This window comes from Sphaeramia orbicularis, chromosome 2, assembly GCF_902148855.1.
Source record: "Sphaeramia orbicularis chromosome 2, fSphaOr1.1, whole genome shotgun sequence".
NCBI lineage: Eukaryota > Metazoa > Chordata > Actinopteri > Kurtiformes > Apogonidae > Sphaeramia > Sphaeramia orbicularis.
The window spans coordinates 14,512,171-14,537,184 of record NC_043958.1 but is presented as its reverse complement, the minus strand read 5'-3'; the positions used below and the strand labels follow the sequence as shown (position 1 = coordinate 14,537,184).

Sequence of the window (25,014 nt, the reverse complement as noted above, 5' to 3'; positions counted from 1 at the left end):
TGTCCCCGGCGTCGCTCAATTTGGAAGCTCACATATGCACCAAGCTGCACTCATGTATATGTCCTCGATCACTTTGCGAATGTATATGTCCACATTGGCATATCACTTTCTTTCTGTAAGTGCACAATGAGCTGCACGTGTGATTGTTGTGTCACAGAAGCGAGTATAGTTTTACAATGTGAAAATGCAGCTCTAGCATTTTACTGTAGTGCATGTTGTGTGAATTACAGCACACGACATAACCTAAATGTATTTACTTTTTGTTTTTATGAGCAGTAAATCTGTAGATGTTGCCATGAAATAACAGTCGTCTCTAAAACTTGCACATGTAACCACATGATGCTCAGATGTTGTGGTCTGAGAAATATCAAATGTTTATGTACAGTAATAGAACCAAAAACAGATTCTCATTCATATCCTTTATTATAAGAAAAAAATCTGTGCACAAACATGACATTGCAACAAAAGTCCTACAGTATAGTCTTACAGTACTGATATCAGCAAAAAATGCACTTTGAAGTATCGAAAATAGTTAATTTAAAGAATATCTCCTGTTGCATTGCATAGAGTCATTGACGAGGGTGGGAACTGTCCTAAAGGTTGTGCCTTTGCCATATACTTGGGGTTGGTTTTCTGGAAGCTGACAGGCTGTTTTGAAAGTTAGCTAATGTTACCCTTCATTTGTGTGTCCAAGGCACAGGCCAAAGCCAGGCCAAAGGAATTTGTTTCATTTTTTTAGAGAAAATATAGCCACATTTGCACCAACTACACACTGGAAAATAATAAAATAGGCTATAAATGTTTTAATGGTGGCTATAGAATAAGTTGTATAACGGGAAAACAGCTTGTTATTTGCATTATGTAACATAAGTGCAATCAGCCTGACTTTGCCAACATGATTCAGCAGACCAAAATCAATTTTAAGAAGACAGCTCATCCTCTTCTCGTCCAGCTCTTGCAAACTGGCAGTGCTCTTCTGTTTGGCTCTGGCAGACCAGCTGTTTGAGTGTGTTGGACAAGATCCGTCCTGTTTCACATTAGACCATGTGGCCCTGCACTGACGCAACGTGACAGGGGCCTTAGTTCTGCAAATTGGCTATTAATAGAGTTGGAGGGGGGCTGTGTTTCTGGTGCCTGGGCCACATGCTGAACCTTCAGGTCAAAAACGATGGGTGCAGAGGGGGGACACTGGGCTTGAGTGTGAATGATACAGTCCTGTGCAAAAACAATTTGATGTTGGAGACGATGAATACAGTTTGTGCATGATGGAAAGATTATTTTAGAGTTTTTGCAACTATATAGTTTAATAAGGCATTTAATAGGTTTCATAGTTTTTACTAGACTGAACTGTATTTAGTAAAATAATATAGATCAAGAGCAGATCTGTTTCAGTGATGGATTGACCTTTTACCTTTTACTTCATGAGAAAATATAGAACTATAGTCAAACTAATCAACACTTAAATAAATACATTTAGAACTGATCATCAAACTGACCAAACAAAATCTAAATGATCTGAGGTGGTTTTGATTCTTGAGATGTTATTTTCTTTCAAGATAGTCCTCCCGGTTCAGCCTGATAGTAGCCATTGGACACTATCTAATTCAACAGTAATATGGGTTCATCAGTCCAGTTTATCTCTGGTTTCAATATCTCTGCACATGCAACTGTAAAAAAAATATGGGACAGATTAACTAATTTAAAATATTTCTTGTTACTCTTTCAGATGTTGTTCACACTCAAGGTCCTCTTGACGGAAGCCTGTATGCCCGGGTACGCAAGAAAGACTCCCTGGAGGGAGTGGTCACCATCAATGGCCTCCCAGTCCATGAAAACCCCCTGACCAATGCAGAGAACACCCATCAGCATCCCAACCATCCTTTACAAACAACTGACCAGACCCTTCCCGTCACAGGCCACACCTCCCTCCCTGCTGTCGACCACACCCTTTCCGTAAGCAGCGACTCGGGCAACTCCACTGCCTCTATCAAGACCGACCGTACCGACGAGCACAGCCAGTCCGTGCAAGGTGGTGTAAACCACAATAATCCGGCAGTGACCCACCCACCACTCAGCCCACAGGAGAAAAAAGAGCTCGATCAGCTCCTGAGTGGCCTCGAAGCTCCTGCTCATCAGCGACAAACCTACCTGTCCACATCCACCAGTCCAGGAGGAGGTGTGCGGCATCTGGTTCCTGCGCAGGTCCACGTCAACGGGGGCCACAACAGACTCATTGCTGTCCCTTCAACAGAGGAACGGGAGACAGATATTCTAGATGACGAACTGCCCAACAGTCAAGAAGGCAACAGTGTGGACAGCTTAGGTACACTTTCATCCCTAGAAGGCCAGGCCACACCGGCAGACCTGTACTACCAGTCACAGACACCTGTGAGTGGGCAGAACGACGGGCCCTACCTTGAGAGAGGCGGACTCGGGGAAAAGCTGAGCGAGATGCCTGTGCACGGAGTACGAACTCCCACTGCAATGCAGGAGCGCAGCGTGGACTCACCTTCCCCACAAGGGGGATACAGCAATTACCAGAATGGAAGTGGAATGTACCGTTCTCAGTCTTTTGGGAACCCACCGGGAAGCAGCCCTGAGACCAACCCCAAACTAATGCCCAGAGCCCCTGAGAGGAGCACCAGTAGCCGGGAGGCAGTTCAAAGAGGTCTCAATGCCTGGCACCAGTATAGTCTCCCCGATGATCCATTTGGTCCTCCTCTTCAGTCGACCCACAGCCTGCCCCACTTCACCACCACCGCCTCACAGCGGGACATCGAGCAATCAATTGAGGCGCTAAACATGCTCATGCTCGACCTGGACCCGATCAACTCCCACATGTCTAAGTCCCACAGTGCACCTACTGGGGAAAGCAACCTGAATTCGACACAGGTTCCTTTCTCACAGACCCTGGCGAGGCCCTCATACCAAGGAGATTCTGCCATCCATGGCTACAACAACACAGGGTCGATCAACAATGCCTTCCATCAGTCTCCGAGGTCAGCAGGGAGAGTGTCCACAATGCCAAACCAGAGTCCTGTCATGGAGTCCCCGGCATATTCCCCCCAGCGACCCAACACAGGCTACCAACACCAAAACACCACCCCAACACACACCCCCGAGCCCTTCGCCCATATGCGTCAAGCAGCCCATCACTACCCCAGCGATCAGTCCTCAAATTTCAACCAGCATGTGCCACAAAAGCCTGTGAACTCGTACCAGGGCGGCGTTGTTTCCCACTCCCCAGACCTGCAAGGCTCGTCTCCATACCCAGGCTACAGTGCCTCGTCTTCTCCTCTCCCTGCACTCACACCCCAGCCTAAGGAGACATCGTCCACCTCTTTGGCCAGAGAACAAGATGCTGAAGAAGAAACATTAAACTTGGAAGGCCTGGTGGCTCACCGAATTGCCGGTAAGGCTTGAAATTATCTGAAGTAGTAAGGGTTGGAAACTGAACCTTAATTCCAAATTGGTTCGAAATTAAACCCACAAAGCAACACATTTCGGTTCTGCTTATTTGTTCCTGAACACACAAACAAAGGCCTGAACCTGTCCAACGCAAAAGTGTTTTCATTCATGTAGATAACATTCAAAACACGTGACAACGTGAGATGCATGTTGGAAGCTAGTTTTGATGGTTACAATTACCTCTGGACAGCATGTTTATTTGTTGACTGAGGAGATAAGAAGGGTAGACTGAGGGAGAGTATAATGTGCAGATGGTGTTCTAAAAAAAACATATTAAAATGGATGGCCATATATACTTTGGCAGGCGAAAATACACCTGGGCAGCCTGCCTAGAGAAAGACTGTGTTTGGGAAACCCTGTCCTAGACTGATATATAGGACAAATAAAGATGTATGTGTTTTGTTTTTACTAAAAACTAAAACAGTGGATGACAATCTTTAATTCTTTTAGGAGATTCCACTTTTATCATTCTAAAAGCAAAACAGGGAATCAGGAAAATCTGCGAATGATAAGCAGAACCACAATCAGTTCAATATACACGATCATTGAAGGATGTGACATTTATTCTTAAGACTGTTATTCTCCTTGGAGCATCTTTAGTCCACAACATCAAATGGCATGTGAGCAGCGCAGCTTTGAGCAGTTTGTGTTACCGAATCATCACAGGGTGCCGTAACAGGGGAATGACCTGCGCTTATAAAATTAGCCTCGCAGCTGAAGTAGCAGAGCCGGTGAGAGTGGAGACGGGATAGGAGTAAGAATAGCCAAACATTCAGAGGCACTGGCTTCCATGCATTGTCTGCATTCATTTTTACCTTCATGTGAAAACTTGTGGAGGCTCACAGATGCCACCTAGTGGAGAAAAGTAAATTGTTTTTCAGTGGTTCTCTGTGCCGATCATACAAATATACTTTTTTTTTTATGGAAAAACAACAAGTCCTGTAGGATTCAATATTATATCACCGTTGGGTTTATTTGACATCTCATTTGACAGATATCTTCATTTTCAGTGTATTTTCATCACAGTTCTGTTTTTTTCCTCTTCTTTTTCTGTTCAATCCATTCCCCTGCTGTATGGACAACCCTTTCTACCATTGCTTCTTCCTCTGCACCTTTCTCACCTTCCTCCTCCTCCTCATCCTCCTCCTGCCCTCCATCCACACACCACCCTCCCCGGGAACAGAGTACAACGCTCGTATTCGGGGCATCAGCGAAAGCATGACACCGCAACAATCTGACCGCCTTCGCTCCTATTCCTTCTCTGGTTTGTCCACTTTCACGCTTTTAATTTCTGATTGTGTGCTTTTATTTCCTGCATTTGTTGAACCTTTTTCTTTGCTTCCCATTGTTTTATTTTTATGATTTTTGAGGGTTAACTTTCATCAATGCCTTATGCTTCCCCACATCCTTTCACTTCTTTACCTAAATCTCTTCTTCTGTCTGTTTGGCTTTGTGTTGATGGGTTGCATTCAGGTTTTATCTTAAGAAGTGAAGATTCAGCTTGTACAAAACTCCTACCAAATAGCAGTGTGGAGCCTGTTTTGCTGCTTCAATGGCATATTCCTATGTTTCTGCTATTTAAAAGGCTGTTTTTGAGTGCTACAAGGTGCAGTTTGTTGGAAACCAGCTCCTTCTTTAGAATTCCATGCATTATACATTTGGGGCGTTTCAGGAGTTCGCTCCAGAGGAATGACCCCTGAAGTGCCACAAGAGACAGGCCGGCGTCGGACCACCAGTGAAGGCCAGTACCAGAGCAGCCATGAGAACAGCCCGGTGGTCCGCTCACCGGACTTCGCCAACAACCTGGCCCTCAACCCAGGAGGACGACCCAGAGAGGTAAACACAGAGTTCATCAAGATGTGCGCAGAGAATGTAAGAAGTGCATGATCTTACCTGTTTTCATTCCCATGTTATTACCTGAATCCTGTTATATGTAAAACAAATGTCCCTAACTGCTCAACTGAAAGCCTAAAAATGTAGCACAGACGCTCATGTGGACTCAACAGAAAACAGATTGATGACTAAAAGTCAATGGTCAAAGTTGCTATGATGATATGACTGCCCATTCTTATGGCTGCAAAATCTTAGGAATACCTAGAATTGAGGTCAGTGTTCAATATCACAATGAAATCAAAAATCACATTTTGCGCTTTAAACCAGGAGTTCAGATTGTGATGTAAGAACAGTGGACACATCTGAATGTATTCTCTCAGTGTAGTTTCTGATGTCAGTGTAGTTGTAGTTTAGTTTTAGTTCTTCGTGTATTAAAAAGGAGAGCTTAGGTTTATAGAAGTTGAAAATGGTGGAATGCATTTTGTGTAAAGCCATTTTATTCTTGTACACTGTGATCCTCTAACTTTGCTCATGCCAAAGCAGAGCTCAGAAATTAACACATGGAACTAAATCTTCTGCTTTTATTATTTTGAAATAGTAATATAATACCAAGCTGATTTTACCTGTGATTCTATTTAAACCATATATTTAACTCTAAATTTTTTTTATCATTATTTTAGTCAGCAAGATAATTATTTTACTGCTTGTTTTTGGTTTTGGTCTGTCTCAACCACAATGACAATAACAACAAATTTTACTTAAAAAATGTTGATAGCTGACTTCAAATCCAGGTAGAGAAATTGATATTTTGCATTTCATCTGTCCTAATATGCATTAGCATTAGCAGCATTGAGCACATTAGTAGCAGTGAGTTGAAGGCACTGACAAGAGACTTTACCTACGTACTCCTGTTTTTGATGTATGCATGTCTTCTTCTTCTTCTTCTTCTTCTTCTTCTTCTTCTTCTTCTTCTTCTTCCAGGGTACTATGCACAGCTACCGGGAGGCATTTGAGGATGACGAGGTGGACGGCTTTTCCAACAGTCCCACCTTTAGAGGCGGTGGTGAGATTTCCCCCCAGACCCCCAGCTTCCCCGTGTCACCACAGACTCCTTACTTCAACATGTGTAGGTTCACCCTGCCTGCAGATAGAGGGCGCTCTAAATAGTTTCTATTCACTACAATTATTAGTCTCTCCTGTTAAATACTAAAGATGTCATTTGTGGATTTATTTTCTGTAATTTTCAAGTAAAAAAAAATGTACAACAGGGGCTTAATCATTCTTTAGATACTGAAATGTGGAAATGTTAGATATCATTACCTTCCTAAAATGAGGTTTGTTTGTTTTTTTTACAAAAATTACTTATTTGCCTAAACCATCTCCTCATAATGCTGAGGAGTTGCATTCTCAGTTGAACAGATCATGTGATTCTACCCCATAAGATAATCGCATATGTCAATAATGTGACTTAGGCCTGGATGCGTGTTTTGTGTTTCCTGAAAAATCTGGAAGAAATTGACTTTGACAATTATTTTAGGAAATTGACAATATTATACAGTAGCTCCAAAAACAGGTTTAGGATCAGCATGGATGCCATCACCAAATCATAAAAAAACCCCACAAAATGTATTCTTATGTAATTTATTTTTAATACAGTATTAGTGGAAATGTTAAAAACAGAGTGGAAACATAATTGATTCAAACATGGGTCATCAGAATGCACAAACTGACATTAAAGAAAGGAACAAAAACCTAAATACAAAGTAACATCACTGTCTATCGGAGTGAAATGCAGGATAAAATGCAGAAACAACCTAGCAGGGAAATTCCAATCAGCTAAAAGAAAAGAACTGTTACACTTGCTATAATTGCTCAGTTATCTCAGTAGCAAATGAAATGGAGTTTCTCCTCACAGTTACGTGTCTGCCACTTATTGACACCTTCAGCTGCAGCACTTTCCTGTGAATTATTCCCCTCACTGTGTGCATGACTTGCGTAAAATATCTCAGGTGTCTGTGTTGGGTTACTGGCAGCTGTAGTCGCTGTACTGCTGCTGTCCTGCATCCCTCCCATCACCTGCAAAGCCCCACACATCAAGTCATTCTCAGGGCACGAAGGCTGACCCTGTTGATTCCAGGCCTCGTAGCGCAGCCACTTCCCATCCGTCCACATCCAGCTCCCGGCCAAGAAACGTAAACCGATCCAGGCACGCTCCGTTGTGTCATTTTTGCTTAGCTCCCGCTGGATTAGCATCATTTCTGTCTCAGATGTGATGCTGGCCAGATCGTGGTGGTGCTCCCTGCAGTACTCTAACGCCTCCTCCCACGTCTTCTTCTCCCTCACCACATGGACACTGTAGCAGAAGAATGGTAATGGTCGGTCTCCAGGTACGTTGTACCACAGATAGTAATGCATCATTACGTAGCCTTCCATTTGGCTGTCTTGGGGCTCCCAGGGTCCCCAGTAGAATGTGGACGCCTCCCCTCCTCCTGACCACATCCATTTGTCCCAATCTGTGGAGTTCCTTTCCAGTCCAATCCAGAAGAAGTCTAGTGCTGTAGTGAGATTCTGAATACTCTGCCTGTCATTGTTGCTGCTGATAGGAGCCAGGTCGGTGTGAAACTCACGGCAATAAAACTGCGCTTCATGCCAGGTTGCCTCCTTTTCAATATAAATATACTTGCCAAGCAGTGCAGACGTGTCCAGCAGGATCAGGAGGAGTCTGAAGGGTTGATGCATCATTGTCATTTTGGGAAAGAACAGGTGACACTGCAGCACTTTGAAGATGTAAACGATGTATATACTACAGTCTGTACCCTGTTGTTTTTATTGGACCTAAAGGTATTTGCATAGGGTAGAACCTTTTCCAAGTGTACATTGCTTCCACTTTATGGTACATGACAACATTTTCATACATTCTGCCCAGGAGCACCACTGCAACGAAGGTGAAAAAGTGCAAAAATGATGACTCTAATTCAATCCCTGTGTAATTAAATGATTTAGAATTTCACACTCAAATACAAATACTTCATTTGAAACATGATTTGGAGACACAAATTAACCAAAACCTTAGACAGAGCAGATATACAAAGAAAAAGTATATCTGCAAGTGACAATGAACGGCTTGATAGAGAAATTGAATAGAGCCAGGTATGATGCCTTAAACTCTTGATTAAGTCAAACATTTAAGTTTAACACTCTATCACTGAGATACTCTGAAGGTTTTAGGTTTGGACAGAACATGGCCCAGAAAATGCCCACGTGGGAAAAATATTAACTTAACAACGTCTAAAAATCCTTCACTGTGGTACAGCTATATAGTACATTTTACTCCTACTTTATTGTTTTATATTATATAACTTTTTCTGTGTTTCACCACAGCGTCCACACTACTCTACCCTTTTATAATCACTACAACAGAGTGTTCTTAAACACTCCTGACCCTGTTTTAGTTTGTAAATAACTAGCACATAAAGTACATGACCATGAAACTTTAGCATTAAAACCAATTAAAACACCTTACCACTGAGCCGCTCAGGAGCTGAATCATTATTATCAGAAACCTAATTTTTTTGTCATTCGTTATACCTTTTGCTGCCTGAATTTTATAGAAAGTAATAATAATTTTTAAAAATCCACATTGCAACATATGCACAGTAAATTATGTATTCCTTTCTACAGATAGATGTAAAAGTGTAATTTAATATTCCTCTCCTGCCAAATTTTACATCTCTACTGAATTACATAGCAGTGATCTAGCTGAAAAAGAAAGATTGTTTGTTGTTTGTTGTTGTTCAGGTGCTGTCAAGATGGAAATGTTTGCTAATTTTTGTATTTGCTTGAGGGAAAACATGAGCAGTGTGACCTGACAGTTTAGAAAAACACTGTGCAGGTGTGTGCAAATCATGTTTCTGAATAACAAGTAGACACAATTTGTCATTTTGTCATGTTTGTCCTGACGAAAAAATAATATAGGAAGAGCTGACTATAAAGGGGATAAATTAAACTGCATATACCAAGCGACAGAATGAGTAATGCAAGTACTAATAACACGCAACAGACGTTCACTTGGACATTTAACACTGACCACTATTAAGGAGCTCTGTCTGACAGATTGTGTTGACTGTGCTGATGATTATGTAAACCAGCTCTTAGACACGGCCCACTCTCCTGCAGTCAGGCCTGAACCCACAGCGGTGGCAGTAAGACTCTGCTCTGTGGCTTCACATTTCACCCCTTTGAACCACTTTAATCCAACATTGTGCCTGCGAGTCCCCATCGTGCTGCTGATTTTGGAGGATTAATGAAACCAAAGAGGTTATTTCCAAAAACACCAGTAGTCTATTTCCTGGAGTAAGCCCAAATAACATCACTAATACAAAGTGTGTAGTTGTGGAAAACAAAAACTCTTCACAGATAATTGGCAGATTTAATGGTATTTTCACATTTCTATTATTGACTTCTGGTTGCAAGTCGAATCACTGTGTCTTGATTAATCCGTGGCATAATCGAAACTGAGTCATTCTGAAGATGAAGGAATGGCCTTTTGTCGTCAGCTGGCATCTCTTTTTGGAAATAACTCTTTAGTCTCATGGTGTGACTTTCTTGTTTTTTCCTTCAAGTCTGTATCAAACGACTGATTCATGCTTTTCACATCTAGCTTCAAACAAAAGTCCTGTATGCTGAGATACATTTTGCTTGTTGTAATCAGAGGAAAATCTACCTCCATTCATGCAAAGAGGAAGTGAAAATATCTATTAGTCCACTTTAGGGTTGTGTTTAGGGTCACCTTTGAACCTAAGCTTTATTTTTATCCACATGCTAACGCAAAAAATAGAAAACATTCCCTTTTGTTTTACTATCCTTCCCTTCCATGAATGTCAAAATGGGAAAATATATATCTAAAAAATTTTGTCACGTTTTAATATGAGGCCTCAGCAATCAGAATTATAAGAATCAAGTGGATGTTTTTCCATATTTGCTGTTCTAAAGTCCTTATTCTTGCAGAATATAACAGGAAAAAAAAGACCATCTGGAGCCACATGAATAAGTAATGCAGTACTTCTCTTTTAATAGTATTTTAATAACAGGTGCAGAAAGGAATGATTACAGCAAAGCATCAAGTACTTCAGTGTACATCTGGGCTGTGTGGTTATCATCTTCAGATGTGAAACTATCATTTAATATGACTCATCAGCAGTTGTTCACTCATCCAGCCACATGCTTTAAAGCTCCCAGCATTCCCATGGCTGTACTTTGCTCTCATGTTGTGCATGGATGTTCAACACTTTGCCGTACAATTGCAGTCTCTGTGTTTTTTGTTTTTTTTCTTCTTAATAGCCAGAAACCACGTAGGAGCATGCAATAAAACCATGTAGTTTTGCTGTTAATGACATGTTCGATTTCCCTTCCTGGTTATGCTCATACCTGGGACGAGGAGAAAACATAACACAGTAGTTTTCTTCAGTTACTTTAGACTCGTTTGCTTTTGGAAGTGTATTCTAGGTGCACTGGATTTGTCCTATTAGTGCAAACTCTTAACTTTTACTTTTAGTATTTAAATTTTACGTACACAAGTTGTTTTTATTACACCAGGAAACATTAACAGTAAAGAGGGAGAAGATTTGACCAATTCTGTTTTTACATTTTACATTTTTAGAGGTCCAGCTTGTAAAATTTATGAACAGAAATTATGTTTTCTTTGGTGAATTGACCCCAGTTGTTGTGTTTTCATTACCTTAATCATAGAATGACGCTTTCGTATGTACAGATGGAGTGTCTTGCCCATAACTCCACTAACTAGCAGAATCTTAGCAGCTAACAGGAGCCAGTGTTACTCGCTTACTTTCATATATAACCAGATAATCAGCACCGTGAGCAAAAAGCAGCTTCTTCTTGTTTTCTTCATGTTCAGTTACATTAGACAGACCTGACTCTACACCAGCTCTGTTGTTTCCAAAGTTCTAGTCCAGGGGTAGGCCACCTGTGGCTCTGGGCCCATATATGGCTCTTGGGCCCTTTTCCAATGGCTCAGTGTGGCTATGTCAAAAAAGTAAAAGGAAATAAATAACACATTTATTTTTAAATTTTTTTTTACACATTTTGCTGTTATTGTCACAACCATAAAGTGATTCTGATGTTATGCAGTTGTAAAAATGTAGACTATACTCCAAATGAATTAAATAAATAGTAGTAGTAGTGGTATTAATAAAAGTAGATTAGTTTTTAATTTTAAGAGAAGGTATTCATCTGTATTCTTCATTGCAAAGAAAGTCTTCATATACCAGTTGTTTTTTTAATGAAAATAATGACAAATATCACCATTTTCTTTAGTTCTGTAAATGTACCGAAGCTTTGATTTATTCTCCACATATTCTGTACAAACTAATTCTAAATAGTTTCTTAAACAGTTACCACTTTGAGGAAAGATATAAGGGTATCTTTTGGCTCCAGACAGTTTTTGTTTTTCTATTTCTGTCCTAAAATGGCTCTTCAGATTGCAGAGGTTGCCAACCCATGTTCTAGTCGGTGTTTTGGTCATGATAGTCCCACGTCTACCCCAAGACATGACAGTGTTTGGTTATAGCCCTGTTGTAGCTGGTGGTGGCGGCACACAAGAATAACCCAGATCAGATTAAGCACTAGACCTGGACCCACTTCACTAGAAGAGAGCTCGTGTTTCTGTAGTAGTTTGTGCACTTTTCATTATGTAGCAGGTGCCGTGTACGGTTAAGATGCATTACCATCATTTAATAAGTCTGAATGTGGACCAGAGTTAATGTCCCCCTCAATAGACATAACACTGACACTAGAGAAGGCCTTTAACATTGTATACAGCTACCATAATAGTGACCATAGATCACAAACATCCTTAAAACAGTTCTTTTATTTTTATTTATTTTTAATTGAGGATAGCAACATTAAGTCTTCTAATTTGCATCATATTCATGTAACTATTTGCATTGTCTTGAATTGAAGTGTGTGTGTAGAGGTGTGTATTTTGCATGGCTTCTAAATGCAGATCATCCCCATCCCCTTCCCGCTGACTGTACTGATGAGTGTGTTACATCTTATCACTTACGTTCTTCTGTCTCCTCCTGTGCAGCTCGATCTCCTGCCGGTTTGACAAAGACTCCTCTGTCTGCACTGGGAGTGAAACCACATCAGCAGGGTGGATCAGGTCAGTGCAAACACATTACAAGTACTGTTCTCATCTTTTTTTATGCTAAGTGTTTGCAGGGCTTTGGCTCATAGGGTTCTACAGTTACATGTGATGCTACCATTTTTTTGTTTTTTTTATTCTGGAGTGAAGATCCACAGCTGATTGCACAGCTTTACTGCATTATGTCATAGCAGTGTGTAGCTGACTGAGCAGAAAGTGGCCTTATGCTTAGTCACTGCTGCCCCCTAGTGCCCAAACCTGTTCCGGTTACTCTTAAATGATTCAGTTAAAAGCTAATGTCTTACTTGTTTTGCTCAATTCCTCATATCCTCCTCTTCTGCACATCTTTTCCTCCTCTTTCTGTCTTTCTTTCTTGCCTTTTCCTGCTGTCAGACTCTGACTCTAATGACGGAAAGCAAGGTAAGGCTAATTCTCCAGCACCTCCGCTGTCTACGTGTTTCTTTACTTATTTTCTTCTTCGTTTTTGTTTATTTTCTTGCATTGTTTTTCAGTTGTCTGCGTTCTTGTTTAAGTCCTGCATCCCTGTTCTACTGAAACTTTCAATTCTAGTCTTGTCTTTTCAGCTCCTTGTTTGGGTCAAACACTTGATATCTGCATCCTTCAATGAAACTGTTCACAGTGTGTACAGTGTGGTGTGTTAGACAGAGCTGGTACTGATCTTACTGTTGCCTTTTTTTTTTTCAGATAATCACAGTTTCGGGGACTCCAGAGCACAACCTGTCAATGCTCCTCTCTCCTCCAGCAGCCCTGTTCACAGTGCTGATGGGTAAGCAGTCACTGAGGTCAAACACCAAGACTTGTAATAGAAAATAATAAGCAGATACTCTTCAATAATTAAGATAGAGCTCTATGTTTACTAAGGCTGAAATTCTCAAAGCAGTAACCCAAGACAGAGGGTTGTATACACTGTAAAAAAAATCAGTGTCACACAATACTAAATATAATTACACAGTTCATCTTAGGAACTGCAGAAAATTTCTTACTCACCTGAAATTCTGAACATTTTACATATAACACTTGTTCACGGTATGGATTTTTTTGATGTTTTAAATTCGTTCAAAGCTCTTCATGGTTCAGTTTGAGCCATGACCATCTCTTCCAGACCAACGTCATGCTGTGTGGTCCACACCGTAGTCTGTCAGAGGCTTCACACTTTTATTTTATTATTATCTCAAACTGATGAAGAAATAAAGTAGAAGGTTCTGATAAAACTGGAGGAAGAAACATGAAGCAGGTCAGGAAGTCCAGCAGCACCTGTCGTATAAAGAACCTGTACTCAGGCCTTTGTAGAACTCAAGAAACAACACAAAGATGAGCACAACGCCTCAGGATTAAAAAAAAAAAAACATTTAAGAGTAGATCCTTAAGATTTGGAAAGGTCCAATGAATTTAATAAAAGCTTTAATAGAAGTCCACACCATGAAGTGGGAGTCCAGTGAGTTGGGTTGTAAACTGTGGATTACACGACTGATCATAAAGCTATGGTTGAGATAGATAGATAGATAGATAGATAGATAGATAGATAGATAGATAGATAGATAGATAGATAGATAGATAGATAGATAGATAGATAGATAGATAGATAGATAGATAGATAGATAGATAGATAGATAGATAGATAGACTTTATTGATCCTTTACTGATACTTTATTTCCCTTTATTAGGAAATTGTTGTGCAACAGAATCATGACAGACTGTAAAAAAATGGAAAATAAGAATAAAGTAAAATACAAGCGCAAACAAACTATACATAATACATTCAATTATAAATTAGATTAATATTCTCAGATCAGTCAAAGTAGATCATGTACAACTGTCTGATTCTTGTCTGTAGGAGGAGGATGGGTTCCTCAGACAGCAACCCTCATAGCCCCACCCCTTCCTATGGTCCAAGACCCACCTCCCCAGAAGGCTCGCAGGTGAATGTCATGGGTGTGCACACGGTCCCCGGTAGCCCCAACACCCTCCACCGCACCGTGGCCACCAACACACCGCCCAGCCCCGCCCTGCAGAGACGCCTGGGCCAGGCCAGCCCCTCCCTGACCAGACACGCCCCGCCTTCCAGCCCTCTGATTGGCCGCAACCCTAAAACGGCAGGCGCCGGAGGGGTGCCACCCAGCCCGCTGATGGGACGCCGAGCAGCAACAAGTGGCCACAGCACGCCTGAGGACCTGGGCTCACGACAGGGAAGCACCCAGCCACCCTCGACCCCCGCCTTCCCTGTCTCCCCACAGCTGCCTGAGAAGAGACACATGTCCAGTGGAGATGCTGAGAGGACGGACAACAAGAACCTGACGCCCACACCCATCAGCGGTGGCAGCACGCCAAACCTGTCTGGAACGCACACGCTCCCAGACATCTCCAAATCCATATACGGTGAGACTATGAAAGACTTTGTTTATAGCCTGCAGACGCTTGTGTCCTCGACATTGATCATTTCCCTTGACTCTTTTGTCCAAACAGATGGCTATCCAGACATTAAGATGAATGTTAAGTTTGTCCAGGACACATCCAAGTACTGGTACAAACCAGACATCTCCAGAGAGCAAGGTGATAAGTCCATATTTCAAATAACACTTCACAAAGCTCAGCCTAAAAGAAACTACAACAAATTCACATCAGTATTTCTCAAAATCATGATGTTTGAAATATTTAGTATTTTGTGAAATACTGTGTTATCTGACACATTGTATTCAGTCTGAAAACAACAGTGACAGCAGTTGTAAAAGTCATTCCATCATGTATTGTAATCGTCTTTATCCTTTCTTCCTCCTTGTTCTCTCAGCTATTAATCTGTTGAAGGACAGGGAGCCCGGGGCCTTCATCATAAGGGACAGTCATTCATTCCGTGGGGCCTATGGTCTGGCCATGAAAGTGGCCTGCCCCCCACCGACCATCCAACAGAACAAAAAAGGTAAAGGTCCACTTTACATCTAAGGGCAACAACTGACACTGAAACTGATCCAATCCAAATTTGTACTGTAATAAAGAATGAATGAATGAATGAATAAATAAATAAAAGCCTGAGTGCTGCTCCATGCACCTATGTGGTACTTCTCAAACCTTCCACGTGTCTGTGTCCACTAATAGACAGTGTATGATTGTTATGAATCGTCTCCGTCCTGTCTTCGTTTCTCAGTTGGTGACATGACTAATGAGCTTGTGAGACACTTCCTGATTGAGACCAGCCCCAAAGGTGTCCGTCTGAAGGGTTGTCCCAACGAACCCTACTTTGGTGAGTTTATCATATCTATCATACACTAACATTTGTCTCGTAGATCAGTTTCCTCTCAGACTGATCTGGTACGTTTGTGTTTGCAGGTTGTCTTTCTGCTCTGGTCTACCAACACTCAATGACTCCTCTGGCTCTGCCTTGTAAGCTGATGATCCCCGCCAAAGGTAAGCTCCGCCTCCAGATTCATCATTTTTCACTTAAAAGCCTAGAAAGAGAAGCTTATGATCAGTTTCTTTTGTTGTATTGTTGTCACACACAGACCCAAATGAGGAGGCGCTGGAGCTCGCTACACCTACTGATCCAGTGGTTGAACTTCTGAAGCAAGGAGCAGGTAAGGAAATGCTCCAGGAGGAAAAAAAGGGTGGGGGTGGGGGTGTAGCTGCTGTGGACCTGAAGCCCACTGCCACATACGGTAACTCAGTGTGCACTACCCAAGTGAAACCAATGTATGAGTGTAAAGTATGTTACTGTGAAACTAAAGTAAATGGAACATGTTACTACCCACCTCTGCAGAACCACAACAACCACTTAGTGGGAATGTGAAATGGTTCACTTGTGGTGGAAATGTGAGTGGGAATGTGAGCCCACAAAGTGTAGTTAAAATTCAAGTGTATTCAGGTACAGTTTACAGACGTGGATGTGTAAGAATCGGATATGAATTCAGTGTCTTCATCAAACTATTCCTTATTTTCAGTATCAAACACATCACATGTTCAAACCTATAATATTCCTGAATATTTCCAAACTGTGAGGTGTTTTGTGAAAAAAAAAAAAAAAACTCCCAAGGGGCTAAACAGTAGTTCCTTGGTTGGATAACAATGGAGCTTGAAACTAGAGATAATGCCAAACTTTAAGCAAAGTATGCTGATGTCAAGCAACAAACAGTTCTAGTCAGAGTTATTCATGGTTTTTAATACAATGACATTACTTTTCTGATGAAAAACATACTTGAATACATGATTTATATACACTGTACACTCCATAAAGTTGGAATAAAATATTTTCCCTCATTTTTGTCAGATGAGGTGTAACTGGGAGTGTCTAATCATTGCATCTGGAATAAAAACAGGAATGTACAGTCGCGGAAAAATTATTAGACCATCAAATGTCATCAAAAACAATGGTTATGCAATCAAGTGCTAACTCCTGTGTGTATCATGTGACTAAAGCAGACAGAAAAGAAAACATGGAATGTCTAAAAGCACTGTTTTTGGCAGTACAGTGCCACAGCTATTGATGTAAGAAATGAAGTGATTTTGGTTATTATCAAGAAAACATGGAAAATGGATAGATATCGGCTCTGAAATTAAACTCTTATGAGCTATTTTTGTTGTTATCGTTATATTTGTCCAAACAAATGTACCTTTAGTTGTACCAGGCAGTAAAATTAATAAGAAATTGAAGAAAACAAGCGATGGTCTAATAATTTTTTCTGCGACTGTATCTGATAATAAAATGATTCCAACTTTATGGGCAACAGTGTATTTGTAAAAGGCTGAGACCATAAATAAACCAGTCTGTGCTCCGTTCTTACAGTGTGTCCTTGGTTTAAACCCAAACAGAACATACATTTAAAAACACTTACAGATCATTTAACACGCAACTCAATAAGAACTAAGTCCTGTAAATGATTCTCACACATTGTCCCCTTACCTTACAGTCCAGAAAGTTCCTGAAGAGGCTCATGGTAAATACTGGTTTGCGTTTTCTGTTCTGCTTCATTATTGCACTTGAAGTGAATGTGTTGACGCCTGCGTTCACACTAAGCGTCACAGCTGCCTCATTTTACAGCAGCTCCAAGCCATTTAGGATTTTGCCCTCATCAGAGTGTTGAGGCTTCACTAGACATGACCACATGTTCCAGCCCTGTGCATGTCAAACCTAACGCCACAGCATCACTCATCTGAGCATGTCCAACAGTCTGCACCCACAGCGCCGTACGCTCAACTGCATGCACGCCGCTTTACAGACGTCGGGTTTTCTATAATGCCTGTGTTTGTCCTCCAGCCTGCAACGTCCTTTACATCAACTCTGTGGACATGGAGTCTCTCACGGGGCCTCAGGCCATCGCCAAGGCGATCACTCAGACGCTGGCGACCAACCCTTTGCCTGCAGCCACGACAGTCCACTTCAAAGTGTCCACGCAGGGCATCACGCTCACCGACAGTCAGAGGAAGTCAGTGAACATCCCATCACACACACACACACACACACACACAGATATATGTTTTATGTGCACTATTGATTAGATCTACACATTAAGAAGGAACTAGTCTGATTATTAATTGTAAAACAGGCAAGTTAAAGAGCCACAGGATACATTATGTTAATATATCCTCTAAATTGTGCAAATTAGCATTTTAGCTGTAATCTGGCATATTTACATCTGCCATTGTCTCAATACAGATGTTCATTAACGTGCACTGTCCCTACCAGATAAACTAAATCAATAAAAATCCAATAAAAACAGTGTAGAATATCATATCATATCCATCTTTTTTCCAATAAATCCATTTTCACTATTGCTGTTTTATCATCTCACCCATTTTATCCATTTTTCTTCAAATCTGTGAACCTGATTCCTAATTTTCATTTCATTTGTTACTTTTAATTTCATGCATTTAATTTACAAGATAAACTATTCAAGAAAAAGTGTGTTTTATTGAGAGACATCAGAAATATTAGATAATTCGCCAGTATTGTTTTTCCCAAATTTATGGTCAGGATGTTAAATGTGCAACAATAATATGATACTACATGTAACTTTATTTTCCTAATTGTGAAATAACAGTGTGATACAACAAGAGTTTAGAAATGCTGACCTCAGAACAGTCATGTGAAATGTAGACGCCTCTGACACAAAAGATGGTGCAAGATAAAATCAGCATAAAAGAACATAATTCATGTTGTAGTTTTGAAACTACGGGTCCTGATGAAACACAACATTTATCTTTTGGGTCTCGGGCTGAAACCAGGTGAAAACATTAGCTAACATTAGCATTAGCTGCGAATAGAAACATCTTTAATTTTGGTTAATTAAAGTATTAAAATATGATCTTTTTTGAATATTCTTTCCTGTAGTTTTGCTGTTTGTGTAGTTGGTGTAGGGTTAGGGTTGGAAAAATGGTGTAGCATAAAGGGAATAGTAGCAGGATTTGTTTATAAATGTATTACTCTTTTATGAAATGTCTCAAAATTTGACATAAACTGTTCAAAATGGAGAAAATATTCCATCTGTCTTTTAAATGTGTTTAAGTAATACAGTGTAAACAGAAAAATAAAGGTTTCATTTTGCGGTGGGGATTTTTTTTAATGTTTCCTAAAATATTTGTCACTTGCAGGATTTTCTTCAGGCGACATTATCCTCTCAACACAGTAACCTACTGTGACACTGACCCCCAGGACAGAAAGTAAGTACACTTCTACTGTCTCTGGTGCAAATACCATAAAAAGCCTGATTCTCTGAGTAAACTTTACTTGTCCTTGTTTTATCACAGATGGGGCAAAGAAGGAGGTGGTTCAGTGAAGTAAGTTTAGAACATTTATGTATTTACTGGACAGGAAAGGACTAAAAACTCAAATCTGAGAAGTAAAATATGTAGTACAGTAGTGACGTAAAGTAACAGAAACTAGATGAATCCTAACCGCTGGGTCTTCATCTTCTTCCTCAGGCTTTTTGGGTTTGTTGCAAGGAAACAAGGAAGCACAACAGACAATGTCAGCCACCTGTTCGCTGAGCTGGACCCAGATCAGCCCGCCTCCGCCATCGTCAGCTTTGTCTCCAAAATGATGAAGCGGTGAAACTCCCCGATGCCTAAAAAAATGAAAATGGCAGAGCCCATTTTGAAATCGTCCTTCATCATTGGTGTCTTTTTTCGCCAGGACTCGATGATGATGATGTTAATGATGATGCCCCCCCCTTTTTTTAACTTCTGTTTCCTGTCGGTTTGTTTCTGTTTCCCTCCTGCTTTTTTTTTTTTTTTCTCTGCCTTGACAGTTTTGTCTTGACTTTGGTCTTTTTTCAAGAGTCTGGATGTGAAGGATACGGTGTGGATCTCTGGTGGCGCAAGAGGATGTGTGGTGTGGAGCTGAGAAAGTGACAAACATGGAGGCCACGGAAGGGAGGGGATTGGTCTTGGAAAAGACTAAAAGGAAAAATGCAAAGTTCAGTCAGGAAACATGGAAGGACTCGTATGTTTCAGGGTTTTCTGTTGTTGTTTGTGTTGATTGAGTTACCAAAGGTAGTTGCAATACAAGTGCAAGAATGATGTAGCTATTAAGCCATTATTTTCTCCTCTTTTCAAAAGATGAAGTGTCGAACAAAAAAAAAAAAAAACAAAAGAAGAGAAATACGGTTTCTTCTTGAACTTGTCTTCAGGAAAAAAAGTTGGCCTTGATGGCTTTTAGCAAAACAGTGTCTGAAGACCTTATGCATGTTAGCTTGATCTTTAAGCTTGGTTCTTCTACCTTCCACAAAAGTCATTGTGAGTGGTCATTTCTGGGTCTGTTGTGTGTTGGAAAGGGCTCTGCAGTGAAACAACGACTGATCTAAACTGCGCATAGCAGACCAGACTTTAAAAACACACACACACACACACACAAACAAAGAAACAAAAAAAAGAAAAAATGCCACGCTACAGTCACCGCACTTTGAGCAGCCACACTCGCATCACCTCGGCCTCCTCTCTCCAAACCTGCTTCTAGGATTATTCTCACCTGAAGTCAGTCAGCTCCTGATAGCATGTCAGACAAAAGAGAGAGAGAAAGGAAGACTGTTTGTCCACAAGATGGCGCCACTCGGTCAGGCTTTGGACACGGACTTGCCCATCACCAACTGCTTGCAGTAGTGGATCTGTTGATAGACGCTGCCACTGAAACACACTGGAAATCACCAGGGACTGGCCCCATGACCTGGACCTATGCACTGTTCTTTATGCATGTTGTTGTCCCAAAATGCACCCTCCCTCATAGCTACATTCAACATCACTGAAAACATTCTATGCTGTGTGCTAAAAATGACTTAAAACCTTTAGACAAGTACACTGAGGTTGTATGACTTGTCAAAGACTGCATGAAATAGACAAACATTTTTTTGTACTCTCCTCAGAGTCCTGAAAAGAAGTAGGCAAAAACCCATTATTGAAGTAGTCACATGATGGTGAGATGCTCTATTTCTACATTTTTTTCTTTGTTGTTTCTTTTTTGGTCCATTTGAGCCAGGGTTACCTTTCACTGTACCAAGGACAGTCCGCTTTTTCTTTTTTTTTTTTTTTCTTTGTTCCACAGTGGATCCACCATGTCGTCAAAGTTGACATTTAGATACCTTTTAGATAGGGCAAAGGAAAAAAAACACACTGTGCGCAAATGCCTGTTTGTTGAACACGCTCAACCATTCACAATAAGCTAAGGAAATTGATATTGATATAAATGTACATAGATATACTACTTTGAAAGGTGACATAGCGAAAAAGTATTTATTTTTGTTGCTTTGGTCCCTCATGATTACTCATATATACATATATTGTACAGTCTAGATAAAGAAGATTACCTAATGGGTTGAGAAAAAAATATACTTATTTTGGCTAATGATTTCAAAGTCTGACGATTTTGAAATGTGTTTGAATATATGGTGTACATTACTTTGTACATGTATATGTTTGTTTCGGGCTCGTCATGTTTTTCATTTTTGCGTTCTTTGAGAACAAGGTAGGGCATGAACGGTAGAAGCCAAGAGTCGGACTGAACTGCATGGACAGAGGCATCCGTTTTTAACAAGAGGAACACACTCGTAGAAATAAAAGCGTTGTAGCTGATAGGTTTTAAGGTAAAAGACGTTAGAAAAGGGGAGAAATAGTTGTTCAGCAGCAGCCAACCTCAAAATGCAATATGAAAAAAAAAAAAAAAGATCGTATGCAACCATGACAGTTAGAATTATAATTTGCCAAAGATTCAAACACTTCACGTCTATGCTAACTGGCTACATGTCGCTTTTACGTTGGACGACTCCTCCCATTTTTGTGTTTTCGCGCTTTCGTTCGACCTTCAGCTCAAGCTTTGGCGGCTAAAACACGAGCTCGACACAAGCGTGTCCTGCAGACCCTGTGTGCAACACGGCATTTATACAGCGAGACGGTCGGCCGCGGATGACGAAAGCGTTTTGTTTTTACTGGTGTCTCGACCCGCCAAAAATGTGTCCATCTCCGTCGCCCTGTTCAAGAGGGAACAGGCCTAGCTGTGCCCCAATTGGAAGTGTGTAAACAAAGCACTTACATTCACAATACCGAAAGAGGAGTGACATAAATTCCATATGGGTGTCAGTGTTGGAGGTAAATAAAGCAAGACGTGTCTCACCGTGATGCTAAAGCTCTACAGCTGCAGCTCTGTCAGACTGCCAAAGGTGTCTACTCCGGCCCTCTCGAAAAAAAAGAAAATTAAAAAAAAAACATCAGTGATTTATTTATTCTTATTTATTCTTTTTTCTCTCTTCCTGACATGTTTTTAAAACTCGTCGCATTATCACGTTATCGCAGGTTCACAGTCAGTGTTAATGAATGGAGGAATGTGTGGTGGCGCTTTATTGAAAGCAAAGAGGTACTGTGCATTTACCAACTAACAAGCTCCTCAGCTCTTTTTTTTTGGGAAAAGAAAGGAAAAAAAAAATTAAATGTTCTTTACATTTTAAAAAATTAAAAAAAATTCATGTGGTATATAATAAAACTCATCATGCATTGTACCTGTTGGCTTTGAATCAAGGGTTACTTCTTGTTTCAGTGAAAAAGAGAGATTTCTGTGACCCCATCGTACCAATCGGATGAATGTGCTACTATGGATGTACAAAAGGGTCTCAGATTTTGTTTGCGCTTATCATTTACATTATATTGTCATGGCTTACCTGTTCCTAAGGAGAAAAAACATTAAAGCAATACAAATCAGTTACAGGACGTTATGTGGGTGTTTATTCAGCTTTTGTGACTATGACGCTGAAGGTTATGAACATATACATATGGTACACAGCGCTGATCCTGCAGTTTATTCCACTATATTTATCTGACAGGTTAATGACTGGAGTCAAGCTGCAATGACTCACTCATTAATCTGTTACTGGAGGGATCTAAACATGAACCCTGTATTATTGCCTGGGTGCAGCCTGTCATCTGTGATCCTTTGTTTATTCAGCACTTAGCTTAATCAACATACAAAGTGCTTCAGATTAAGTAAACAATAACACACTATGAATGAAACATTAAAGAGATTAAAGTTCACACAAAAGAAAGTTCAAGGTTCAGACTATGGTATTCAGCACCATCTAGTGCTGAAGTTCCAGTTCAGCTCACCATCCCATACAGTGGCTGTTAAAAACATGAAAAAGTGCAGGATTTAAAATTGGGTAAAACGCCTAAAACTGAAAATATACACAGATTGTAACCTTTCAGTCCTGATCAAAATGCTGAATTGGAACAGCACTAGGTAATTACAGCTGTCAGGTACCAATGCCCCCCCCCCCCCTTACCTGTCTGAAAACACCTATGATCAGCCAAAACCTCCCAGGGTAGATCTTCTACAGCTCCAAAACTATTGGACATCTACAGTTTCTTCTCAGACTGCTTGAATTACAATATGCTGAAAGATAATTTTGGAAAACTACCATGCGTTGAAGCTTTAAGCGATGCAATTATTCTGGCCTGCACTGAAATATAGTTGGTGACAGTAATACGCCTTAACGCTGGATGCCAGAACACACAAGAGGAAGTCCAATTTGAGCTGCTGCTGAAACGTGGTAGAACGACATAGGCTACGTTCAGACTGCAGGCAAATGTGGCTCAAATCCGATTTTTTTGTCCATATGTGACCTGTATCTGATCTGTTAAAGACAGTTTGGACAGCACAAATCCAACCCAGGCCACTTTCATATGTGGTCCTAAATCTGATACGCATCTGATATTTTGCAATGCGACTTCAGTCTGAACCGCTAGGTTGCATTTATCCGACCTTTACGTCACTGAAATGCAACAAATGCAACAATTCTGCGTCCTGGGAGTGTTACTTCCATAAACACAGTGCGTGGTCACATATTACATCAGGACCTCTTCTGTACATGCGGGTCACTTCAGGGTTGCTTTCAGTTCATACTCAAAACTGATAGAAGTCACATTGAATGCATAATATGAACGAGTACACAAAAAAATTGGATTTCTTCAAAAAATCTGAATTGTGCATTAAAACCTGCTGTCTTGAATATAGCCATAGTGGAGTGAAAACACAGTAACTCTTCTATCCAGATGGTTACGCATTTTACATAAACACCACCGCCTTCTTTTCTATGGTTGGAGTCTCAAAAATTTTGCACATTTTACTGTGGGAATTTGTACAAATCTCAGCAGGTACGTTACTCCGTGGACTACAAAAAAGATCGCCCTAATTTATCAATGGGATTAATTTTTAGCCAAATAAAGGTGATGGTGGGAAGGTTGAAAAACTAAGAGGACATTACCAAAATTCAGATGATGAAATAAAAGCATGGACACCTCTGGGAGATTCCTCTAAAGATATTTTCCCAAACTGAAGACTATCCTACTGAAAGAATTAGGTGTGGTAAAGAAGAATTTCCATTTTGCTCCAGTTCAGTTTTACATTGTAAACTTTGAAGTCCAGCTGACATGAAAAAGGAATCGGTAAGTTTTCTATGACTGTAATGGTGACACATGGGTTGATATTTTTCCCAGTTGTGCTGTATATATATTAAATAATGACCGGATCCATGGGCAGCAAATAAACGGACCCAATCCTGACCCCTGAGGTACACCATAATTAGCAATTCTTTATTGAAGTACAGGAGATGAGGTCGGTCCTTCAATTATTTACAGAAGCATCATGTAAAATACTGAACTACCAAACCCTTTACTTCTGAAGATCCATTTTAGGGTTAGGGTCACATTAGAGCCACGTTTAATTTCATGTAATTTAGATTGTATTTCAGTCATATGTTAAATATAGAAACGAGAAGATGTTCCCTGTCAGACGCTTCTTCTGTTTTGGTTAACGCTCCCAGAAAAGAGCAGATGTTAAAAATTTACTGATTAAAAAAAAAAAAAAAAAAAAATTCAACATGACCAATAAGAGATGAATGTCATCGTGTAAGTTACTATTTAATTTTCTATCTCATGACATAACATTCATTGCTAATACTTGCTAACACAGTTTAACTATTTACTGTTGTTCGGAGGTGATCATAGTTAAAACAGTTTAAACTTTAGATGATTTCAAACACACTGGAGTATCTAAGATGTTGCTTCAC

The 25,014-nt window shown here is 40.4% G+C and overlaps 1 protein-coding gene across 8 annotated transcripts in view; it reads left to right on the top strand.

Moving 5' to 3' along the window:
- tns1a (tensin 1a) overlaps positions 1 to 22,651 on the top strand; it is a 130,015-nt gene extending 107,364 nt beyond the window's left edge. For 5 of the 8 annotated variants that reach the window (XM_030156120.1, XM_030156131.1, XM_030156158.1 and 2 more), the window contains 18 exons: positions 1,727 to 3,412; positions 4,652 to 4,732; positions 5,141 to 5,304; positions 6,283 to 6,427; positions 12,407 to 12,481; positions 12,857 to 12,883; positions 13,169 to 13,250; positions 14,319 to 14,860; positions 14,948 to 15,034; positions 15,270 to 15,398; positions 15,624 to 15,719; positions 15,806 to 15,883; positions 15,979 to 16,050; positions 17,380 to 17,406; positions 17,727 to 17,895; positions 19,061 to 19,129; positions 19,217 to 19,246; positions 19,391 to 22,651. In XM_030156120.1, the coding sequence (XP_030011980.1) occupies positions 1,727 to 3,412; positions 4,652 to 4,732; positions 5,141 to 5,304; positions 6,283 to 6,427; positions 12,407 to 12,481; positions 12,857 to 12,883; positions 13,169 to 13,250; positions 14,319 to 14,860; positions 14,948 to 15,034; positions 15,270 to 15,398; positions 15,624 to 15,719; positions 15,806 to 15,883; positions 15,979 to 16,050; positions 17,380 to 17,406; positions 17,727 to 17,895; positions 19,061 to 19,129; positions 19,217 to 19,246; positions 19,391 to 19,520 (3,689 nt within the window). In that variant the 3' untranslated portion in view covers positions 19,521 to 22,651. The remainder of the gene's footprint in view (positions 1 to 1,726; positions 3,413 to 4,651; positions 4,733 to 5,140; positions 5,305 to 6,282; positions 6,428 to 12,406; positions 12,482 to 12,856; positions 12,884 to 13,168; positions 13,251 to 14,318; positions 14,861 to 14,947; positions 15,035 to 15,269; positions 15,399 to 15,623; positions 15,720 to 15,805; positions 15,884 to 15,978; positions 16,051 to 17,379; positions 17,407 to 17,726; positions 17,896 to 19,060; positions 19,130 to 19,216; positions 19,247 to 19,390) is intronic. The other 3 variants (XM_030156139.1, XM_030156166.1, XM_030156173.1) reach the window with 2 other exon arrangements.
- The last annotated feature ends 2,363 nt before the right edge of the window (positions 22,652 to 25,014 follow it).